A 22,771-nucleotide genomic window follows, 5' to 3' on the forward strand; every position below is an offset into this window, starting at 1 on the left:
AGTAAGCAGTTTAACTTTCACAAAGCAAGCAGTAGTTTCCAGAGCTGGAAGATAAAAGTAGACAATGCCAAACTAGACATTAGGTATGCATTTCAGGAATGCATGTAATCAACAGCTAAACCAATTTTCTTGGGGCTTCAACAAAATCCGTGTCAAACTGTGTCCTCACAACTGACAATAATTCTGTGTCTCAGAGAACAGTGGCTTGATAAATCTCACACAGTGATTTATAGTACGGTTTCTCTTGTACACCAAGTGATATTGTGGTCAAAATCGCTTTCAGCTTTTATCAATCTATAGTAAAAAGTGTGAAAAGTGTGACGTGATTTTAGTGTGTTGACCGTACTGTGTTGTTCAATCTTTGGACAAACAGGGAGAACAGACTGAAGAAGTGTACTTGACCTAAGAGAATTGTGCAGCACATGAGCTTAGATGTACAGAAGGTCCTGTGTTATCCAAAAAAGGTAATGACCAAGGTCACTGTAGTGTAAGAATATAAAAGAGTTTTGGTCGAAGAAGAATGTTTGGGATTCTTGACAGAATTGTTCTTGGTTGATAGTTTGTGGTTAAAATGTTGCAATGTAACATGACGCCAAAATTACTGATACAAGCTTAACACAGTATATTGTAGCTAGCAAGAATATATTGAATGTATCAACCAACGTGGCTATGAAATGCTAAAAAATTGTCAGAAATATTCCATTCTATTAAACAGATGGTTCTTCAGAGCTTTCCCACAAGTGATATTTCTACATCCTCTGTTGCCCTGCTCAAAGCTGCAATGAAATAAAGTAATAGTTTCATTTTCAAAATAAAAAAAGATAACCCGATCTCTTGGCATCTGTTTAAATAAAACTGATTTGATATCTAATCTGACTTAAATGGATCAGAAATGAATGTACCAAAGATAAGGCAAATAGTTTCTGTTTAATCACAGTCTAATTTGCCTGTCAATGTGAAGTCTACTACAAATCAAGACAGCAAGTACCCTGAAGCACCAATTTATTTTCTGTCAACTAAAGGAAGTCTTATCTCCACAAACTTGCTGCCAGTTTTTTGTCTCTACAAAATAAAAAATGCACTCCTCACTCACAGGAGAAACAGAAGTACCTGGAGGTGGATGCATGGAATACGTTCCAAAAATCTTACGCTGCTTCAGTGTCTCAGAAAACAAGTCCTAGGTCAAAAGCCATTTGATGGGATCTCGCAGAGATGAGAGCAGAAACACTATCATACATCTTGTGTTCTTTAACCAGGAAACAGTCTGTTCAGTTCAGCCAGCATTTCCTTGCTTTGGTGGATGTCTATGCAAACTATGCAAACACAGAGCTGATCTGATGTATTTCAGTCAGTCCTAGTAACAATAGATAATATTTATTTTTGATTGTTTGCTTTTGCCACCTCTCCAGCATCTTCCTATGTGGCTTTGAAAGAGCTTCCAAACTCCCTCTCTATGCTGCATCCCAGAAAAGAACAAAACAAAGACAATGTACCAAGTTAGCTCTTCCCCACAGCTACAGCAGGGACGCCAAAAAACTGCCCAAAAGGCTGAACTTGTCACAAAGCTTAGTTTAATTTGACAATCATCATAAGGCATCCATGTAAATGAAAAATTCCCACCAGGGTCACAAACATTCTCCCACTAAATAAAATATGTTAGAACAGAGGCCCGTGATTCCAAAAATGCTAGTGGTTCCTGGTCTCAACCAGGCTGCCACTGCTGGCACTGGGGTCCAGGAGACGCAGCACCAACAGCGGCAGCTCTGGAAGTGTAAAGTCAGCTTGTACAAATCTCTTTCAATAGAACATCAAATGAAAAGGAAAGAGATTTGTGTAGAAAACATCATTCTCCATCCTTTCTGGGAAAACAAAGCAGAATTTAAAAGATAATCCCATTCAAGGAGCAAAGATCAGAGCTTGGAGTTCTGAAGCCCAAAAATGCTGATGGCCCATTTTTAAAACTAATGAAGCACTACAGAGGCCTGAGTTTATTATTGCTTTATCCCAGTTCAGCCCAGGCTAAGGCTATGGTGAAGTCCAAATTAATTTAAAGCCAGAAAATGAAGATCCAGTAACAGCACCTAAGTCCCCATCCACACATGGGTGTAAACAGATACTTTTGGTGAAGAAAACAAAGCCCTCCCAAATTTCCTCCTCTTCCTGTCTAGGCAGATCCCCATAGCAGGGCTAAAATTTGCCCTGAAGCATAAAACAATTTCTCTCTCACATCTCTGTTAACCGAGTCTTTTCCAAATGTTTTGCTTTTTGTTCATACTATCCTGGTGATGCATCAGCTCAGAGATGCCTTTGAGGTACCCACATGTTTAAAAGTTTGTGGCACAGAGTCTAAGAACCATCACCTGTACTCTGCAATACCCCAGGACACTTTACCCTTGGCTTCCTGAGACCAAACAGCACAGAGGGAAGACAGTGTCTTCGCATCTTACATGGCTGGCCAGTGAAACAGCATGTCAGGAAATGAAATGGCACCTTACTCCCACCATAAGTCAGAAAACAGACTTGGGTAAAGTGGGACTTAAAAGTTTCACATCAAGAAAGATGGTGCTTCCCTCAGATTATCGTATGACAGGGCCACTGTTATTCAGGCAACATTATTCAAGGCGGTAAAATCTTAGCATGGATATTTTCATGGCTGACCTACAGGCCAAGATATGCTGGGGATCTTAAAAAAATTACAAGTCTTGGTAACTCCTCCAAAAGGAGAGAATAAAAGACACAGAGTGCATCTGATGCATGTGCCACGCATCCTGACACACTAGCAAAGGTTGCAGCTAGACTTGTCAAAAAAGTTAAAAAGATTTAGGCATCCAGCTAGTACCAGAATTGATGGCATTTGGGAACCTAATTTTGATTTTGAAAACTCAAGCCTACACATTTCTTTATTGCTTGTCCCATTGAGTGCAAAGGGAAAACTGAGGGTAGGGTTAGCAGAAGGATTTCAAATCCATCATAATGTTTCCCTGTTCTTTTTTATATATTTCTTAATATATATAAAGAGCATCACCATTATTATTATTACTATTATTATTTAGCCACCTATGGGCAGGGAGGAACAGGAGCTATTTAAAATTAGTTTCTCATTTAAGCATTAGTCCCCTTCCTCCCAAATCACAATACCTCTGTCACAGGAAGGAGCATAACATGAAAACATGTTTGCTGCCACTAACAATTCCTGAGTCTCTCCTTTGCAGAACTTTAGCCCAAATATTAGGACAATGACAGCTTGACACATACACACTCCCCAGCAACATACATACAGCAAGTAGGACATACTCCACAGCCTCAGTGGCCTCAGACAAAAAAAAGGAAAAATAAGAAGAAAAAGAATACCCTCCCACCAAACAACAAATCTGAAGAAACCATCCAGAAGAGCCTCGGGAAAGGGAACTATCCACTTTCCATGGAGAAGCAACAGCCCAGGAGTCCCTGCCTAGTAAAAACTGAATCAAAATATTTGTCACACAGCTGGTGGAGATCTCTGAAACCTGGCAGTATTACACACTGGATACTTGAAGGCACATTTGCTTTGTGTTTTGGGAGAGAAATCCAGTTACAACACACTGCAGCTGCAAGGCTGAGGGAAAGGAGGCAATGCTTGGTATCTTTCCTCTGTTCCTGTCCCCATTTTCAAGCTTCGTGGCTGGCATGAACTGGTGATCTAAGCAGACACGTTGACATCCCTGAGTGAAATGGCACCATTTGTGGCCTCTGAGACTTTGTCCTCAAGCACCATTGCTGGTGTGTCTGTAGTGACTGCTGTAGTGTCTATGGCAGGAAGTGGATTCAAGCCCTGGGATAAGATCTGCTGGATCGTTTTCCGCAAATTGGGGTGCAGCTGGTTTTGGGTCTGGTAAAAAATTTCTAAGGCAAAAGACTTGAGAGTGCCAGTGCAAAGGTCCTCGTAAAGTGGAATTGTGTACATCCGAGACATCTACAAAAAAAGGAAAACAAGATAAAAACATTTCAATGAAAGTCAAGAAGTTCAGCTCTTCTACAGCTACACTCCAACAGCCCTGAGTAACTTCAGACTGGAGACAAGCAACACATTTCTCCAAAAGACAGATGAGTCTATTCTAAGTCCGATGCAAGGATTTTTATGAATGGTAATAAAAAAAAAATCTGCTCTCTGAGACTGAGCTACTTCCACAGTATTTTTACAGAACTATTTTTAAAGGCCGAATAAAAGAGGCCACACTGAACACATGCATTAAACTTTTACTCCAGCACAATAACAACTACTGAAAAGAACTCGATGAGCCCTAGCCTTGCTTGAAGTGTAAATATTCAAATAATCACATGATTTAGTAGTGCAAAAACTTGTGGTCTGGAAAAGCCAGGGCTGCTGCAAAGCAATACATAAAATGCATGGGGCAGAACTGGGACAAGGGTATTGAGTCAGGCTAGAAAAGCAGAGATTATCTGGAGGCATTTGAAATTACATCTGCCCATTCCTCCCACCGCTAGCAGGTGAGCCATGCTCAGCCCCTTCGCAACACACCTGGGCTACACTTGGCCAGGAAGCAGAAGTTCCAAGGTCTTTCACGTCGCATGTCTCATGCACATGTCTCATGCACTGAGAGGTGCAGTGAGTTTAATCCAGCAGTTAGTACCTGGTTTTCCAAGAAGCGACGGACTTTGTAAAGGTCTGGGTAATAGTCATTTCGGACTACAATCTGCAACCAGCGGATACGGATTTCTGCATTCATGGAGTCCAGCTGAGAGGAGTAACATTCCGAGAGCTTTTTTATCACCTCTGAAGAGAGCACATACACAGAGAAAGAACTATGACCTATTTTGTCAATTTTGAGGGTCATCAGATAATAACAACTCTCAAATCACAGAATCATAGAATCTGTTGGGCTGAGAAAGACTCGAAGATCTCCTATTCCAATCCCTCTGTGACATGGCCTGGGACATCAACCTGACTTTATGTGAATTATAATGTCAACCAGAGGCAGGGATCTTTAGAATTCAATCAATTATTCCAGGGATAATTTTCTACTATCCTGGAAAGAGCACTCACCATGTGGCAGTGGTGATCCATCCAGCAATCTGTCCAGGAAAAGCACAGTTTGGAACGTTCTCCATTTAGTGAGGTCAACACTGCTGGCAGCAGCAACAGAGTCCAGAGGCTCTGTGGTCCAGAGTTTGAAGAGTGTCTCCACTGGTCTGGTCAGACTGGATCCCTGAGATAAGTCTGGCTCAGCTAACGGAGGTCCTGTAGCATTGAGCCAACGTTCAAATTCCAGTCCTGGAATGAGGAGCACCAAAAACGTGGAGCAGAGATCTCTGCAGGTGGCTTGGCTGCCTCAAAGTTCAGGATTGCTTCTAGCATAGTTAAGGGAGGTTGTAACAACAGCAACCAACAGTTATAGTGACACAACAGTCTTAGCAGCCTCATTGGGATAGCCTAGAGAACGCCTGGAAGAGTGCTCAACAGTACAGTAAGTACAAGAAACACACATACTCTTAAGGCAGCCAGGCTGACAAGTACCTATGTTCAAATTATGCTCTAATATTTGTGTGCCTGCATTCTCTCTCAGAATTTTGAGGAAGACTGACAAATATGGAGAAAACCCATTTTATAGAAAAAAAGGAGGTGAGAGGGATGACTAAACTCCTCCTACCCACCAACAAACCCAAGCAATTTATATTTATTTATGCAACCAATTTTAAAAAAAGTTTCTTCACAAGCAGCAGAGCCTGCTTTCCAGCAGAGCTGCTCCTCTTGACCTTTTACAAACTCTGTACTTTTCTAACCCATGGCAATACTTCCTGTTCCACACCATCTATGCTAAAACTCCTACCTTCTGCATCCCCTGAATATTAGCCAGGCAAAAATTAGCAACTTCTGTGGTTAACTCATTAGCCTACCAGTGGGCCAAATAAAACACAGAACTGCTGAGCTCATGCCGCAGTTTTTGCCACAGAAAACTCTCTCATCTCCACAGGCAGTTTCCTCTCCACAAAGCCTGCAGGCACCCAGTATCCTTAAGAGCTGTACTCTGCTGTCTGCTTTAAACTGTCGAATGGGCTCAATAGCTATTCACAGGGATGGACACATGGCAGGATAACATGAGTCTCATTTCTTTAAGAAAGTGAGATAATAAGCACCTGGTTAGGCCACAGACCTTCCACAAATCCACCAACAGCTATAAATGGGGGATACAAGGGAAAGTGAAACATTCTGGAAGATATTTTATATGCATGGGCAGGATCTTGGGGAAGTTACAGTTCTCAAAGCATGTTTTTTGTTATTAAAATAGATGAAATTTCAAAGCGTATTCACCTTTTCCCTGCATTTAAGCATGTGTAAATCTTACAAGCACTGATCATTCTGTCTGCAGAGTGTAGGTGAGTTAATGAGAAAGTTAACCAAGGGACACTCAGCTAATTAATGCCAAAATTGTCAGCAATTTCAGAGGTTCTCATTCCCCAGTGTAGAGGCAGTAGCCACAAATTCTGTCAAGAACATCTGGTTGTTGCTGAATTATTTTGTTTGCCTTAGCATTTCCCTGTGCATCCTCCAAGCCAAGCACAAAATTCATCATCCAGGTTTTCTACAGTGTTTACAGTTAACTTAGTAAATCTCCTACCTGCTTTGCTCTCAACACATTGCTCTTTCAGCTCTGGAAAAAAATTCAGGAAGGAATCCAGAAGATCTTGAGCCACAACACTGGTAAATTTATACTTCTCAATGTAGGCCTAAAATAGTAAAACATTCAAATTATGATTAGGAGTAAGACAGCTTCCTTTTGATGTAGAATCACTGCATGCCACAACAATAACAACAAAAAAAATACAAGCATAAGAGTAGGAACAATTATTTGAAGGTTTAAAAAATTATTTGAAGAAAAATATTCTCCCTCCTCACCCAGTTAAATAAAGAAACAAGGAAAAAGAGAGTAGCTGCAAATACATTGACAGCTGAGTGTAATTTCATTTTCCTTTTCCAAAACAAAGCAGTAGCTGACACTTTTTTATAGGTTTTGCAAGTGTGCTTCCAGGCACCAGCCTGCCCCAATAGAGTAACCCATGCCCTTTGTCACTTTGGGTAAAAAAAATCCAAGTTAACACTTTTTAGTAGTGAATCAAGTCACATCTTTCCAGTCACAACAATCTGTGCTGGAACAGCTTTCTAATTACTTGGAGGACAGAACAAGTGATAACAAATATATACTACTGCTCTGTATCTAGGACCTCGTGATCTCAGAATCTCAGAAATCTTGTACAAAGATTCATGTAAGCTGACAGGCCCACAACTTTCCTCCATCTCTGACACACTTGTATTCAACTTTACCCTTAACAATTAGCCACAGTGAAAGAATCTGAGGAAAAAAACCCCAACAACAAAAAATCAACTCTAAATCTCAAGAAAACACATATTTACACTCACTCTTAGGAAGGAGTCAAAGTGTCTGGGGTCACCACAGAGCTGGGACAGGTAGTAAACAAAGCAGTAGCCTTTCTCATAGGTGAAGAGGTTCATTAAATTACTGGGATTTACACCTGAAAGAAGACAACATGGTAAGAAACTAATGAGGAGAGTGATTTCCAGCCCTTCTGAGTTATACAGACTCCTTAGAGATCACCAAGCTGAGACATAGTGACTTTAAAAAAACTAAGCTTGTTGTCAGTACATTTAAGTTACTGTAGTAAATAAATAGATGCAGTCCAAAGACACAGCCTGAAAAAATAACTTTTTTTTTTAAATCAGTCATTGTAAGGTAAGTAGTAACTCCCAATGGAATAAGTCACTTCAAACTAGAGGTCACTGAAAACAGATCTGGAACTTGAAAACAAATCCTTTTTTTTCTTTTTTCAGCGCCAGGTTCTGGGAATCACCATACCACAAATTTTCAAAGATATCAATAAAAGGTAATCACCACTTGCTCCTTTTTTGAGGCTTTCACACATGCTTTTCCATTTGACGTCAATATCATCTCCACTTGCATTTTAGGTTGTTTTAAAAATCATCTAGATAGAAGACAGCTTCACCCACCCAACTGTGACTACAGAACTAGAGAACTACCAGTGAAGGAGACAGGTATTTACATCTGGTAAATTTACATCAGGTATTGCATCTGCTCAGGGAATAACCAAACAGCCTCTGCACAGCTCAACTCAGAGCAAGTACCTGTTTATCTGCTTGCTAAATACATACATAGCTCTTACCATGAACACATAAAGAGAGGAACATTGAATAGCAAAGGATTTTATATTATGTTTCCAAATATTTCCATTTAAAATACTTTATTTTACATATCCAGAATTGCAAACCCACACAGCTTTCAAGGCAGTTTTTCACATGCTTTCTACTCAGTAAGTCTGTTCTTACACAGAACAGTATCTATAAAGATGAATTATCCAACCTTGAAAAAAGCTTGAAAGCAAAACTTCCTTACTTGTTTTTAGACTGGTTTAGAAACCAATCTTTTTTTTCAAAAAAAGATATGCAAATATTAGTCCTTTTTTTTGTCACTATTCCATAATGGATATAGAGAGGTGTATAATTTTGTGTAGAGCAGCCTCAGCCAAAAGCAATACCTGGCTCCAGTTTAACCTGAAGCTTGCTGACCGGGTTGTCTTCTCCAAGGAGCTTCATCTGTCTGTGGAGAGCATCGAGGCGGAATGCAGTCTCCAAACATGTGAAGGCAGCTCCTACCCCAGAAAGCAGCTTGTTAGTTGTGGGAAAATGATCAGCAAAAGCTGATCTGTGCAGGACTGGCACAGGGACAAACTAAAAGCTGCTGCAAGTGCAAAAGACAGAACAGTGAGACAGAATCACAGTAATGTAATGGCAGAGGAACTTGAGTGCAGAACATCCTTGTAATTAGTAATGGAAGTCAGAGCCCAACCCAGTGTATTTCCTCACTCTGATCATGCATCAGGCTGCACTGGAAACCAAAACAGCATGAAAATGATGCTAAAGTTTACATCCTTCACATCATCTCATCAGTTTTTTCAAGATAAGGAGGGCAGCACTGAAATAAGTATTGTACAGGTAACTTTCAGGGAGCAATCAAGTGCTGCAAAAGCATACTGTCACTGGTAGAATAGTAAACACAATTCCATACTCAGTGCCAAGAATTACTAAGCAAATGTCACCTCTTGAGTGGAAAGAGAAACGAATTGTATTTGGTAATTGTATCCTGTGTATATTTTAAAGCTTTATCTATCATCCTACCTGGTTTTTGCCCTAAGCATTTCACTTTCCTCTCATTAGGACTTTTTACAGCTGTGACTGGGTAAGCTCCTCCTTCTCCCTAATTGCAATATAGACCATTCCATGCTTTCTAACCAAACTAGCTGTATTACACTGCCAAGTCAAGAGATCTTTCCTATGCCCTTGCAGACATTAGAAGCTGCAGAAAATGGATTTTCAGATTCAGAAGATACTTAAGATACATCCATAACTATTAAAATTTTAGCATTCTTTGCTGAGTTTTTAACCTGAAGCTAGGGTTTGTTACATAATACAACCTCAGACTCTCAATGTAACACCCGAATCCTACATAGCCAAATGTGAATTGAGAACCAGGACATATCTGGAAAACAAAAGAACCTGTATGAGCAGAGAAGGAAGTGGACCTGATTCCCAGGGGAAAGCAAGAACTAGGGTAACTAGTGTTAAGGACAATTACTTCAAGCTACAGAGAGGAGAATTAAGCAAGATCCAAGAGGAGTGGTAGTCAGTGGACTCAAATTTCCCTACACAATATCATTGCAAAGATACCTATTTACTATCAACAGAAAAGACTCCAGAAATTATGTCAGAGACGGTAAGATTTAGATCAAAGGTCTGTCTTGGAAACAAAATAGAATGGAGAAAGAGCTTACTAAAGAATTGCACAGGGAAAGACGTTTTTTAGTTTCCCAGCAGATGCTTCTTGAAACAACCAGTTCTAGAGAATAGACCAAAATCAGCAAAGATTTTGTTCTATGTTGGATGGAACAGACTAAGATGATGAACAGGTTGATATCTGCTGACCTACTCACATTACTGCCATGCATAATGTGACTTAGGACAGTACTACTCACTGAGAATTACTCAACATAAAACAGCTTTCAAAGATATGTAATATGCATTGTAACATCTCCATAGATGCTCAGAGCACTTCTTTGCCTAAACTTGTCATCAGTTCATGTCCAAAAACAATATACATGAATAAAAACAAATGCTTTCTTCTAAACATTTTTGCTGTCAAGATTTCTAGGGACTTTTCTAAGATTGTTTACATTGGATGCTTGAGAAAATGCATGGAACTGGCTTTTAAGAATATAACAGGACAAACTAGAAAAGCATACATTCCCATTATTCACTTCAATAACAAGCCAATTAAACTTAAAAGAAAGAGGACTAATTTACTACTTATATATTCTAAAGACAGCATCATAAAACTGACCTGTAAAATTCACTGACACAAGCAAAGGCAGGGTTTACAATCCTGCAGGAAGTCTCCAGCACATAAACAGCTACATAAATCTGCACTTTTTTTTAATGCTACTGCCATCATTCTTTTTAACAGTAGGTAGCTACTAACTGATCAAAATTAAAAGGACACTTGTTCAGAGGACACTTGTCTCACAATGTAACTTTTATAAGATTTCTTACGTCTTTCTCTGAAGCATCCTCTGGTGATCTTGCTCTGACATACCAGCACCTGCCTGGTACCCAACAGTAGTTCCAAGTCCTCACAGCATTGTGCTAACACACCTCACTCAAAGCCCCTGGTACCATATCTGGTATTGAGCCCACTAAAGCCAAGACAACGTCAAACTCTAAGTATGCAACACGTTCAACACAAACTTTGGGGCTGTGTGTGGGTGTGTGTTCCAGAAATAAAACAAAGCCTAACTGAAAACCAGCTCCCTACAGACTTCTGAGCTTCCAAGGCAAATACTCGGAGCAGCAGCTCAGAGTTCTGGTAAGAAGGAGCACAGGAGGAGTTTCTGGAGCTGTACCGTAGGTCTCGGTGGTGATGCGGCGCTGCGCGTAGGTGGCCAGGCCCTCGCTCAGCCACATCTCCTCCCACGTGGCGTTGGTGACCGCGTTCCCAAACCAGCTGTGGGCAACTTCATGAATGACGTCAATGATCAAAAACTCATCGCTCTCCAGAATGGAAGAGATGATGAAGGTCAGGCATGGGTTTTCCATGGCAACAATAGGGAAGGAAGGAGGAAGAAAAACAATGTCATATCTAAAATTAGGGAGAGAAGAAAGAAGAAAGGACATGAGTAAATTGCAGCTAGAAGACACACAGTAACATTTTCTGTTTTCAGAAGACACAATAACATTTTTCTTTCTTTAGGGAAGGCTCTTCTGAGACCCTCTTGTGACTTCAGGAACGAACAAACTTTCTATACCAGTGGTGCCTAATTCTGATCAGACGATCACAATTTATTTTGTTGGCCAAGGACCTGCTTATGTTTGGATGTAAAGACTTGACAGTCTTTTGTTGTCATCAAAAGAAGCATTGTGCTCCCTTCACACACACAAACTCATCACAAGTTGTATATCTGGGAGCCACAAAAACTGTTTACACTATAAACAGTAGTGTAACACAGTATTGAGTCCCCAGAGGCTCCCAGGAAAGAGAGAGGCTAGGAAGCTGTCAATGAAGGAATTGATTTCCTACACATGCAGTGTCATCAAAATAACTTTAATCTGTCTGCTTTGGAACACAACAGTAATATTTATTTTGTTTTCTCAATTTCTTTACCAGTGATCAGCACTGGTACACTGGGCCATGTTCTCAGATTATTTCAAGCAATACTTGTTAAATCAACAACAAGGCGATCTTCCTCCTTACCTTTAGCAAAGAAATATAGGAAATATTTTCTCCCATCCAAAGAGGCAAGTATTCTCTCAAAACCACTCTTTTTAAATATATAGTCAAGCTTTTCAAGAGCTATTAAGGTTGGTTTGGGGGACTTGGACTCTCAATGAGTCTGTACTGAGATTTTCAGTATTCTCAGGCATGTCACAAACAATGCAGAAATAAATGAGATAAATAAAACAACCATACATTTTAAATGATGTCTGGCCGAGTGCTGGACTTAAATCACAAAACACTGTAGTATGAAAACTCTCATTCTTCAGGAAAGATCCACTGTTTAGAAACCAACCTCTAGTTCAAAACAGTGGATCTTTCCACTGCAAACCAGCTAAAACATCTCCAATGACTCCATGGTCCTTCCTGCCACTTGTGGAGACAAAACTCCAGAGTCTGTTTTCAACTACTACAATGCTGCCAGCTGAAATGCTAGTTTGCCCTGCTATAGGGAGAAAGCATGATCATTTCTCAATATTGTTTTATTTTTTTCCCCTTGCACATTCCCAGGAGACTGATTAAACTCACCTTCCCCATATATAGGGGCCATACAGACTCTCTGCAGCAGTCAACCAGCGTTCCACAATGCCAGAAAGTTTGCTGATGGCTGTTGGCAGCAGGCAAGGCTCTGCCCACACTCTGCTCCTGTCAGAAAACAGAAAACATCAGGTGATACTTCAGCAAACTGAATTATCTCTTAGAAAAAAAAATAGCCTGACTGCTTACCACACTTCCATGTATGGTAATAGAGCAAGGAGACCTCCCATCAGACCTGGGCCCTCCTAGACTAAAGCTCCATGGAACATGGCAAGAGGTAACCAAAAATGCCTTCAACAAGGCAATGAGAAAGCAGCTGTAATGACTTCAGGGAACAGTAGGCAACATTTATGGAAGAGGAACATATCTTTGCCAGTGCGGTGCCATGAATTTCTTTATACCCAACTACACTTCAAACTCTCTCTGTGCTCACAGCTCATGAACCCAACTGTTCCCTTTTCAATGACTCAAATCCTTGCTACTTTACAGTATGAAGCACTGTACAGAGACATAAAATGCAGAATGAACTCACTGCAAATCTTACCTTGGACCTATGTCTGCATGTGTGAGGTCTCCAGCCACCAGGGCCACTAGGTAAGCAGGAACTGGATATTCCATGTAAAATTGATATACACCTTCCTCTTCTAGGTAGGAACTTTGGGTGGCACTCATCAACACCTGTATGCCTGCTGGAGCCTGGAAGACCATCATCATACACATCAACTCACCAGATAATCACAGCTGAATGACTGAACCACAGATCTCTGGTTCATTTTCATCTATGCCTGATGATGTACATTAAAAATCATCATTTACATAACACAAAATGAAATATTTCTGTGAGGTTTTATACCACAATCTGCCCAATCCATGAAAACATACCAACCAAAGATATTACTCCTCCTATATGCCAGCTGCCCCAAAAGCACCCACATATTAAATTATTTCATCTATACAAAATGCAACATTATTTGATGCTGATTTCAAAAGACTTCAGGTTTTTTCTTTCAAAAATTGGTATAATACAGTTGAGTATTATCATCATCAATAACCACTATTGGAAGGGGCCAGCCAAATTCTCTCTCATAATTTTATTTCACAATTACTCTTTCAGCATTGAGTACAAGGAAGGCAAGACCCAAGCATGGTAGGCAACAGAGTTACTTTCAGAGCACTACCCTGATTCTGGCCCAAGAACCAGAATTAGACCTAAAAAATTTAGTATTCTTTATAACACTGAATCACAATATTTTTAGCAGATGTAAACTGCTAAAAATACATGATGTAACTACACTTTCACAAGTTAACAGCAGCTAAGAGCTCGGTGAGCCATCCACAGGCATCCCTTACCTTGACAGTAGCTGAGTAGGTGCACTTCACTGCAGGGGTGTCGAAGCAGGGGAAGAAGGAGCGGTTACACACTGAGTGTCCCTGTGTGAAGACAAAGGGCTTGGCATTGCCATATGTCAGCTCTGGATCCAGCCACCAGATCTGTTGAAACACAATGGGAAGAAGAGATGAGGGAAGCAGACAACGTGACAAGGATGAACTGCCAAAAACAAAACGTGAAATCAAGAGGATTGTGGGGGAGAAGCACCACCTCAGCTGTTTAGCTCCCCAGATGAACACCTGGCACAGGGCACATTTCCATCTCTAACAATTCATCTTTCTACTCCGCTTTATTTGCCAGGAGTACTCAGAAAAATTGTTACTGTCTGAACACTGAGTGGTGACATGTAACATAGTGACTTCCAGCCACTCACTATTTCTGTTATATCAATTTGCTTGGTTAATAACAAGTCCCTAACAAATATCCACACAATATCCACTCCCTTCTTCTCAAAGGGAATACTCTGGCTATCTCCATGTTTATAATTCAATATGAACAGGAATAGAAGGGGTCAGGTAACATAAGCTGAAAAGAAAAAAAAAACCCACAGCCCAAAACAAACCCAAATCCACAAACCAAAAATCCCTGAAGCTGAACAGTGTACACAATATTATCTGTGACCCTGACACTGCCCTCCTGGCTGAAGCATCAAACATTTTGACACTATGCAAAAAAGTCGGTATATGTAAGAAACATCTGGTCAAGGACACTGGAGGCCCCTTTTAACAGAATGGATAAGGAGATTCTGGGTGGTCACAAAAGAAAGCACACCACTGAGCTCGTCAATTTTCAGTACCACACAGCAAATAAATCACAAGTCAGACCCTCAGCAAATAATTAGAACACATTAAGAATAATAAGAAAAAGTCCAATTATTTGCCTTTTAGTCTTTCTGTTTCAAATGTTTGTGCTTTCACGTGCTCCCTGCCTCCAACTTTGAAATGTAGGAACAATTTTAAATAAGGATTTCCTTGTAATCCTAGAACTCTGGAGCTGAACTCTGATGGAAAATATCAAATATTGTGAAATGTGCAGTAAAATTTGAACCACTGGAAGTCTTGGAAGCAGTCAAGCACAAGGAATAAAACTTCTGAGTCTGCTGAATTCTTAGATCAAAGCAACCAATAAATCTGAGATCAGTGAACAGCAGTTAGTGCAAATACTAGTTCAGTTTTAGTCCTCAAGGGAAAGCAACGAAACACAGAAGAGACGCCTGGGCACTAAGTCTGCTCACGTTTTAACAAAATGTTACAACTCTCTCTCCTAGTTAACTTTTGGAAGTTAAAGTTTTCTGTGTCTCCTTCTGTCCTGTAAGGTTACTTTTTGGTATCTTCTTCCCTTGCCTTTAGACCTTTTTCCTCAGATGCCAGTGTGCTCCTCTCCCAAATCATCCACTGCAGCAGCCCCCCCAGGGATCAGTGAAAGGTGAGGACAGGAAACAGAGTCAGCAGCTTTCAGTTATTCCCATGGAGTCTCACACTTCTGCTGCAAATGTTTGGGTTTTTTTAGGAGGAGGGCATTACAAAATTAAAAACCTTTATCTAAAAGTAAAATTAATCTCTTGAAATTTGTTCCAAGATTACCCTCTTCTATTTCAAGCCTGCAGGGCCAGAAACAAGCCTAAAGAAGGACTTTCTGAGGAGCCCTGTCTGTTCACACCCGTGTGCTGCATTTCAGTGTAGCACTGCCCACAACCCTGGGTCACAGCCCAGGGGCACCTACATAGCTGCAGATCTCCACTACATTTCTCATGGATACCTGCTTTTCACAGCAATGAATATAATGTCTGCAATGCCACATTATGGAACTAGAGACAGCTGTTCCAGAAGGCATTTGGGGACATATGTCTCATTACACACCAATAACTAGGAACTTCCACCCAGAAACACACATTTACAAAAAAATGAAGGTTCTGTATTTAATACAGGGTAGTAGTTTTCTAATGATCCAGGGAAGAGGCTCAGAAATTAAATTTCAATTTCTGCCCCAATGCCTTTTGAAAACACTCATCTGATCAGTGGCTTTGTGCTTGTATCACAAAGTCAGACTTCCAATCTTATCGCTGGCCCTGCTGAAGAGACTCATCTTCAAAACATTGTTTCCTTTGCTTTTTGAGAGACAGAACTGAGGCTAACAAAGAAAACAGAGAGATAAGGCACCACCACACCTAAGTTGCAACACTTGAGTAGGAAGGAAAATGGGCTGACAGACAATGTCTTTACAGCAGAGAGACAAGGGGAAGTTCTCCTTGAGCAGTGCAGGAGGCAAACATAAGCAGGAAGGGAAGGGGAACCAAGAGTTGATTCTTGTTTACAAGAAACTCCATAAATTAAGGACAACTTCTTTTCAACCAGTCCTGCTTTATTTGACATTTGGTTGAAGTTAAGTGAAACACCAGCCCCACAAGCCAAGAGGGAAAACATTTGCAGAGGATGAAGTATTTTTTTCCCCTGTTTTCTAACGTCTGCAGCTACATGGCAAGCCTCTGTCTCTCTTTCCAGACACACTTGGAACAATGATGAAAGTTATCCTGAAACAATATAAATAGATCTGTAATATAAATAGACCAGGCTATGCTGCTGGACAGAGGCAGGGCTATGGGCTGGGGAAAATGAGTATAAGCAGCATCCCAGAAAGGAGTGCATGGCTGGGCAGGTGGTGGAGCATAGGGACAGAGCAGTATTTGGGGCTGTATCATCTACTCCACATGCAAATCCCTCCTGCACTTCCCCTTGGGAAATACACATGACATCATCATCATGCTCTTCATTTTTATCTAGCTTTTCATGTATACAGGAAAGCTGTTTCACACATTAAAGCTGTTCTGTGGTGCATTTAAATTAAAAAGACCTGCTGCATGATTCCTCTGCTGAACAAAGGCTTTTGGCAGCCCAGGCTTTCCCCTGCCCACATACTGCAAAGAAGTCCATACTTTATAAGACACCTGCCAAGAGTATAATTTTTATTGACTTAGATCATAATCTTTTGCCCAAATCTGGCAAATGACAAAGGCAATTAGCTAAGTCTCTTTTAATTTTAAACCTCTCCATGTTTCTACATGCATTATTGATGAAGGTGGCAGGAAGAGCTGCAAAGCCACAGCTTCTGTTCTAGGCAAACAAGCGGCTCTATCTGATGACAAAGTAAACAAAACACCTGAGATGCAGAGCACATGACAGAAGCAAGGCACACCTGGGCAGCAAGTCATTCTAATGGGACTGAGGAATCAAGACAAATCTAAGGAATTACAGGGAAGTTTCTAGCACTGCAAAGAGAGCTGTCCTTTCTGCTAAAACCTGAAGATGAGGAAATGTTATAATTTTTTGTACCAGAACCCAGAGGAGGATTTGCATTTAAGGAAAGAAAATAGCACTGCTGCTAAGATGTGCACTGCCAAATCAGAGAAATGACACAGCGGGCAAGAGATAGGTGCAGATTTTTCTCTCTAGGGAAGGAAAAAAGAAAATATCACACAAGAGTATTACCAAGAAGTAAGGGATGAGGGAGAAGAAGGAGAGGAAGAACAGGACTATTGTCCCTGATATATCTGATCACTGTGTGCCTTCAGCCCACACCAGGAGAGATACACAATGATTGTGACAGCCTTGCCTCTGATGGAAACTGGTGATGTACTGAGCATATGGTTTCCTAACAGCACAGGGAGCTGGAATGCTCTGTGAAAGGCAGATTTAATCTCTCAGCTGTCTCTCAATGTCCATCAAACAACGAAAGATCCTGGCTTCTTCCTCCACACGAGAAATAATGGGACAGTCAAATAACATGTCCAGATGGCTCAAAGCAAGTCTATCAAGACAACAGGTTTCCAATTTTAAACACTACTATCTCTGCTGCTGATCTTACTGCCAACACATTCACACTGCACTGTAACATGTATTCACTGTTTTATAGGTCCCACAAGTATGATAAAGGTCCCACAGAAAATAAACCCTGACCTAAGGAGCATACATTCCTAGAATGGCCAAAGAAAATAGAACTTTTATAAGAGAGAGGTCTGACACTGTAAATCTGTGCCTCACTAACAGAGAAAGGGGACTGCCGGGATATTTACAAGACCTGAGTATAAACCATTTGACCCTTATACATGTATGGGTTACTCATCCCTGTTAAAGTACAGGGCTGGGCCAAAAAACAGCAATGACAGAGAGCACTACAATAGCTCCAAATCGCTTTGGATCCAAACAAAATAGCTCAGCATGCTGAACATGAAGGGCTACAACAGGTGCTACTCAAGGACAAATATTTTGCCAGCCAAAACCTACAACAGAGAGTGAACAAACATGGTAGGATTTATGTCAGTGAGCATGCCTGCTCCTGCTTTCCAGGATCACTTGGGAAGGGCAGTGCATGTCCCCAGTGCTGTGACCATCAATAATCTTGACATGAGCCCTTGCAGCTTCAGTTCAGCTGAAGCAGTACACACTGTAAAAGGTACAATAAAGACTTCAAAGAACAGTATAAAGAATAGGAAGCTCACCTCTGATCCATGGGGAGCAAGACAACAATAGAAGGAACGGAAGAAATGTCCCCACAGCATCCACACAGGACTGTGTGTGGGGCCAAGGAGACAACACATAAATACAAGGTGAGACTAAAGGAACATCACATCAACCCTGAACCTTCCGGTGGTTTTCACATTCCCAAAGCCAGATCAGTATTCCAGTCATACTGAGATCACTTCTCCATAGACTCAGCAGGACAGGCTGCCCCTTTGGCAACAGGGCTGGCAAAACACAGGGGAAAGCACAGGCTGGCCTAAAATAAAACAATTTGTTCAAGAGGAGGAAAGCACGTTATCATGTACTTTGGGAGGTGTGGCTCAGCCAGACTGAGAACGATTGCAGAGCACACAGCAATGCCAAATTAGCTTTAAAGCCTTCTCACCATAAACAAGGCAGAGACTGGACAAAAGAAACAGGTTTCTTCATAAAGCTGGGAAAAAAATAATGAACGGAATCTTCTGAACACACTGTGAGCTACATGGCAGAGTATTGTACAAGGAAATACTAAAGCCAGGAATTCCAAAGGTGAAAAGGAATAATATCCAAGTGGATCTGGACTTTAGAAGTGACAGAATCTTCCTTCATTTTTGCACTTGTAGGGAAGGATTAGAACATTAAAAAGTCACCATATGACCCCAGGAAACTTCTGTCAATAAAAGTCTTCAAGTGGAACTCACTATTTTGAGTGAGCCAATGTATTAAGACTACCCAGATCATTCCAAGGATGAAATTACTTTTGTGATCTTCCAAGTAGTATTAAAATTAGACAGAGAAACACCCAGCAAACACATTCTAATCTGCAACTTTCCTATCAAGAGGAAAGGCCTACTATTTACTTCCTGTGGGTTGTGTTGCAAGAAGCTTTTATTATTCAATTCCTGCTCTTGTTAAATACATTGTAAAAGCCAAATAGATCCACACATTTACTGGTTTTGACCAGTGCAACGGCAACACCAAATCAGAGGACTGAGAGACAATTCCTCTAGGCAACATAGATGCAACAAAGTTGCAAGACTCTTATAAAAATACATCTCTTTTGTAAATAGATTCATGAACCACACGATGAAAATCACCTCAGTTTAATTTCCAACCTGAACAGACTGTACAGTAGTAAACAGAACTGATGTTCCAGTGAGAACTTAATATTTTCACTTAAAACTTAAAAAACTTCCTAAAAACACAAGATCTGATAAGCAGCACCTAAAAGGCTGGGAATAAAGTGCTTCTAAATACCAGGGGTTTAAAAGAAATTACAGAATTTACAAAGCATTTCACTGCTAAGAAAGCTAATCCACAGACATGGAAGCACCTCCATGGCTACATCCTAAGAGGTGTTTTGGGCCATTTCTCATCCCTTTTTTCAGCAGATAACTTGCAGGAACTTCTGGAATCATCCCTGTTCTTCTCAAAGCTCCTGACCATGGCTCATTGGAACACCAGCCTAGCTGTGCAAGGCCTGATTTTGTTAGCAGTTGGCAAAACCCCCAGGGAAACTCCTACACTGTGCATGACATAATTTATCCTGAAGGACTGAGGCGAGGCAGGAGTTTGCAAATTTTCACTCTCCTCGCCAACAACTGCAATGTCCTTAAAGAACGAATAACTTTCAAATTACTATAGCGAGGGGGGATGAATAGCCAAGGGGTCCACGCGATGGGGGAAGACAGGAGGGAGAGAGGCTGGCTCGCTACGGGCACCGCTGCTGAGTGCGGCAGGGGACGGCGAGGCTGGCAGTGCCGAGAGCCCCTGCGGGCAGGGGACAGATGCTGCTGCTGCCCGGCGGGCTGGAGCTGCCAGGCCATGGGGCCAGGGATAGGACCGGAGAGGCTGGCACTGAGACACATCCCGCCGCCTTTGCTGAGGAGCCGGGGCGCTTCCCCGACGGTCACTTAGAACAGGGGCAAAGATGCGCGGGCGGCACGGGAGGGCTCTGCCAGCCGCCCCGGGACCCGGTTTCCTACGTTACCAACCCCCGCCCGGTACTCACGGCGGGGCCGTCGGCCGTGGTGTAGCGGACGATGATCTGGAAGGGCTGGTGCGGCTGGAGGGCGGCGGGCAGGGAGACGGTGAGGGACGAGCCGTAGTCGGTGAAGGGGTCCACCCTGAAGCCGAGCGGGCAGGCGGAGCAGGGCGGTTGGGCGAAGAGGGGCAGCGGCGGCGGCGGCTCGGCGGCGGCGGGCGGGGGGCCGGCGGGCGGGTCCCCTGGGGGGGCGGCGGGGGGCAGCGGTCCGGCGGCGATGCAGGGCGCCGAGAGGAAGGTGGCGGTGGCGGGCGGGCTGGCGGCGCAGGGCGGCGCGCAGGGCGGCGGCGGCGGCGGGCAGGGCGGCGGGGGCGGCGGGGCCGGAGCGGCGGCAGCCTCGGCGGGCGAGAAGGCGAAGGCGCAGGGCGCTTCCCCGGCCGCGGCACGGCGGAAAGCGGCCGAGAGGACGCGCAGCGCCGGGTGCACGTCCAGCACCAGGGCGCGGGGCTGCGGGCGCAGCGCGCAGAGCTCCAGCACCAGGCAGCCCGCCAGCGCCCGCGCCTCGGGCCGCAGCTCCAGCCCGAGGTGCAGGTGCCTCAGGCTGAAGAGCTGCGAGCTGGACGCCGACGCCACGTCCGGCGGCGGCTCGGGAGGTGGCGGCGGGGCCGGCGGCGCCTCCGGCCCGGCCGCGGAGCCCTTGCGGCAACAGCACAGGCCGGGCGGCCGCGGAGCCGGAGCCGCCATGGAGCGGCGGCGGAGGAGGAGGAGGAGGAGGCGGCGGCGGAGGCGGCGGCTGCTATGTGAAATCCATGGGCGGGCGGGGAGGAGGGAGGCCCCGGCGGCCGGAGCGGCCGGGGCGGGGAGGGGGAGGCGGAAAGGACCGGCCGAGGGAGCGCAGGGCCCGGGCCCGGACAGCAGCGGCGGGCGCGGCCGCCGGGGGGCGCCGCGGGGGCGCCGAGGGGCGCTCGAGGGCGGCCCCGCCCCTCCCGCTGCGCGCGCACCCGGCCCGCCCCGCGCGCCTCAGCCCGGCCCGGGCACGGCCGGACACGGGGCGGGCCCCGGGACAGCCCCGGACACCGGCACCGCTCCCGGAGGGCAGCGGTCACTCCTTCATTCCCTCATTCCCTCACAAGGTGTGGGTATCCGCGCGTGCCGCCCGCGCTGCGCGCCAACGGCCCCGTCCAGCCGTGGCCCTTTCGCAGGGCAGCTTTAAGCGGCCCACGCTGAGCTTCCCTCCTCTCGCCTAGCCCGGACACACCGATTCCAGCCCTCCTGCTCTGGGCACGGCCATTGGCCACAACAGCCCGCTCGGATCACTGCTGTGCCCTCACAGCCAGCTCTGTCCCTCTGAAAGCCTCACTTTCCCCGTCCGCAGCTGCACCACAAACGCCCCCAAAGCCTCCACCCCACGCTCCCAGCAGAGCTGATTCTTGCACCCTCATCCTAGCGCTTACTAGTTTGGCTTCCTCACTCCTCCTGGTCACACCCCCACATCGGGCTCACAGCTAACCCTAAATAACCTCCCTTCTCCCTGCATCCCCCCACACCTGTTTTTTCATTCGCTTCTCTCCCACCTGCGCTGCCCGTGGTTTCCTGCCTCCAACTCTCACTGCAAACTGGCCCTAGAGCCCAGGTGAGACATAATGAATTTTATCTGCCCCAGAACTCTGGGTAATCAATCACACACCCTCTACTGCTGCCTTCCGAAATGGGAAAGGGCAGAAATCACAAAGTTATCAGCTTTGTACAAGCACTTGTTTCTCTGCGTGGCAACAGCAGGAAGGAAGCTGGAAGGAAGGAGGTGTGTGCAAGTAACTGTGATTGCACTCCCACCAGCCCAAGAGAAGTGCAGTCTCTGCCCCATGTAATGACACTTCTGTAAGTTATTTTCACTCTAATTTTCACTGTTATGTTTTGCCTACCTCACTGCCTGATGAGGCTTCAAGGCACATATTTTGGACAAGACAGGAACATTTCTCACATGGTTGTGGGTTTAATTAAGCCATAGTGGTACATTCTGAAAGCCTCCCAAGCCTTACACTAACAACTGCAGCATCTGCACCAAATTCCAGCTCAGTTTCCACTGTATCATCACACCAGAGGCACAAACTGTGGCCTCAGCACATTGTGGCTGCAGTTACTGGCTCAGCCAAGGGTTAAACAAATCACAATATCACCCTCCACCGACCTGAATCTAAAGAAAACCTTTGTGTAATCACTTATATATAGTAAAACATATGCTACAGTTGCAGTAAAAAATAACAAGATAGCACTCAGACTCTTTGGTTGCTGCATACAGCACCCTGCTTTCTTTCTCAGCATTCTTTTCAAGCACCTTCAAAAAGAAATTTTGCCTTTAAAATAAATCCCCTTGTAACTAAGAAAAACATTTTTCCTGCCATTTTTGCTGTCCATGTCCTCCTTTAATAAATCAAATATCCTGCTTTTATTCTTCTGACACCTTCTCACACTTGTACCAGTTGCCTTTTGAAAAATATTCAGCTCCCTC

The 22,771-nt window shown here is 43.7% G+C and overlaps 1 protein-coding gene across 2 annotated transcripts; it reads right to left on the minus strand.

Moving 5' to 3' along the window:
* Positions 1-1,554: 1,554 nt before the first annotated feature.
* On the minus strand, positions 1,555-21,210 carry RNPEPL1 (arginyl aminopeptidase like 1). Of its 2 annotated transcripts, none has more exons than XM_054638993.2 (11): positions 20,290-21,207; positions 13,743-13,883; positions 12,937-13,088; positions 12,384-12,500; positions 10,987-11,222; positions 8,569-8,682; positions 7,418-7,530; positions 6,618-6,726; positions 5,045-5,272; positions 4,632-4,774; positions 1,555-3,952 (listed from the first exon to the last, which is right to left on the minus strand). In XM_054638993.2, exons 1-11 carry the CDS (start codon positions 21,004-21,006, stop codon positions 3,680-3,682), a joined length of 2,343 nt encoding a protein of 780 aa, XP_054494968.1. In that variant the 5' UTR covers positions 21,007-21,207; the 3' UTR covers positions 1,555-3,679. The 2 variants fall into 2 exon arrangements, 1 of the variants encoding a protein (XP_054494968.1); XR_013183656.1 differs by having other exon boundaries at positions 3,814-3,952; positions 4,520-4,774; positions 20,290-21,210.
* Between the last annotated feature and the right edge of the window lie 1,561 nt (positions 21,211-22,771).

This window comes from Agelaius phoeniceus, chromosome 10 (genome assembly GCF_051311805.1).
Source record: "Agelaius phoeniceus isolate bAgePho1 chromosome 10, bAgePho1.hap1, whole genome shotgun sequence".
Classification (NCBI taxonomy): Eukaryota; Metazoa; Chordata; class Aves; order Passeriformes; family Icteridae; genus Agelaius; species Agelaius phoeniceus.

Excerpts from the sequence above, each read along its gene's own strand:
- RNPEPL1 (XM_054638993.2), bottom strand. The coding sequence starts at position 21,006 with ATGGCGGCTCCGGCTCCGCGGCCGCCCGGCCTGTGCTGTTGCCGCAAG. Across the intron at positions 13,884-20,289 it reads CCACGGCCGACGGCCCCGCC|ATCTGGTGGCTGGATCCAGA; the intron begins GTGAGTACCGGG and ends GTGTTTCAACAG. Across the intron at positions 5,273-6,617 it reads ATGTGTTGAGAGCAAAGCAG|GACTGGAATTTGAACGTTGG; the intron begins GTAGGAGATTTA and ends TCCTCATTCCAG.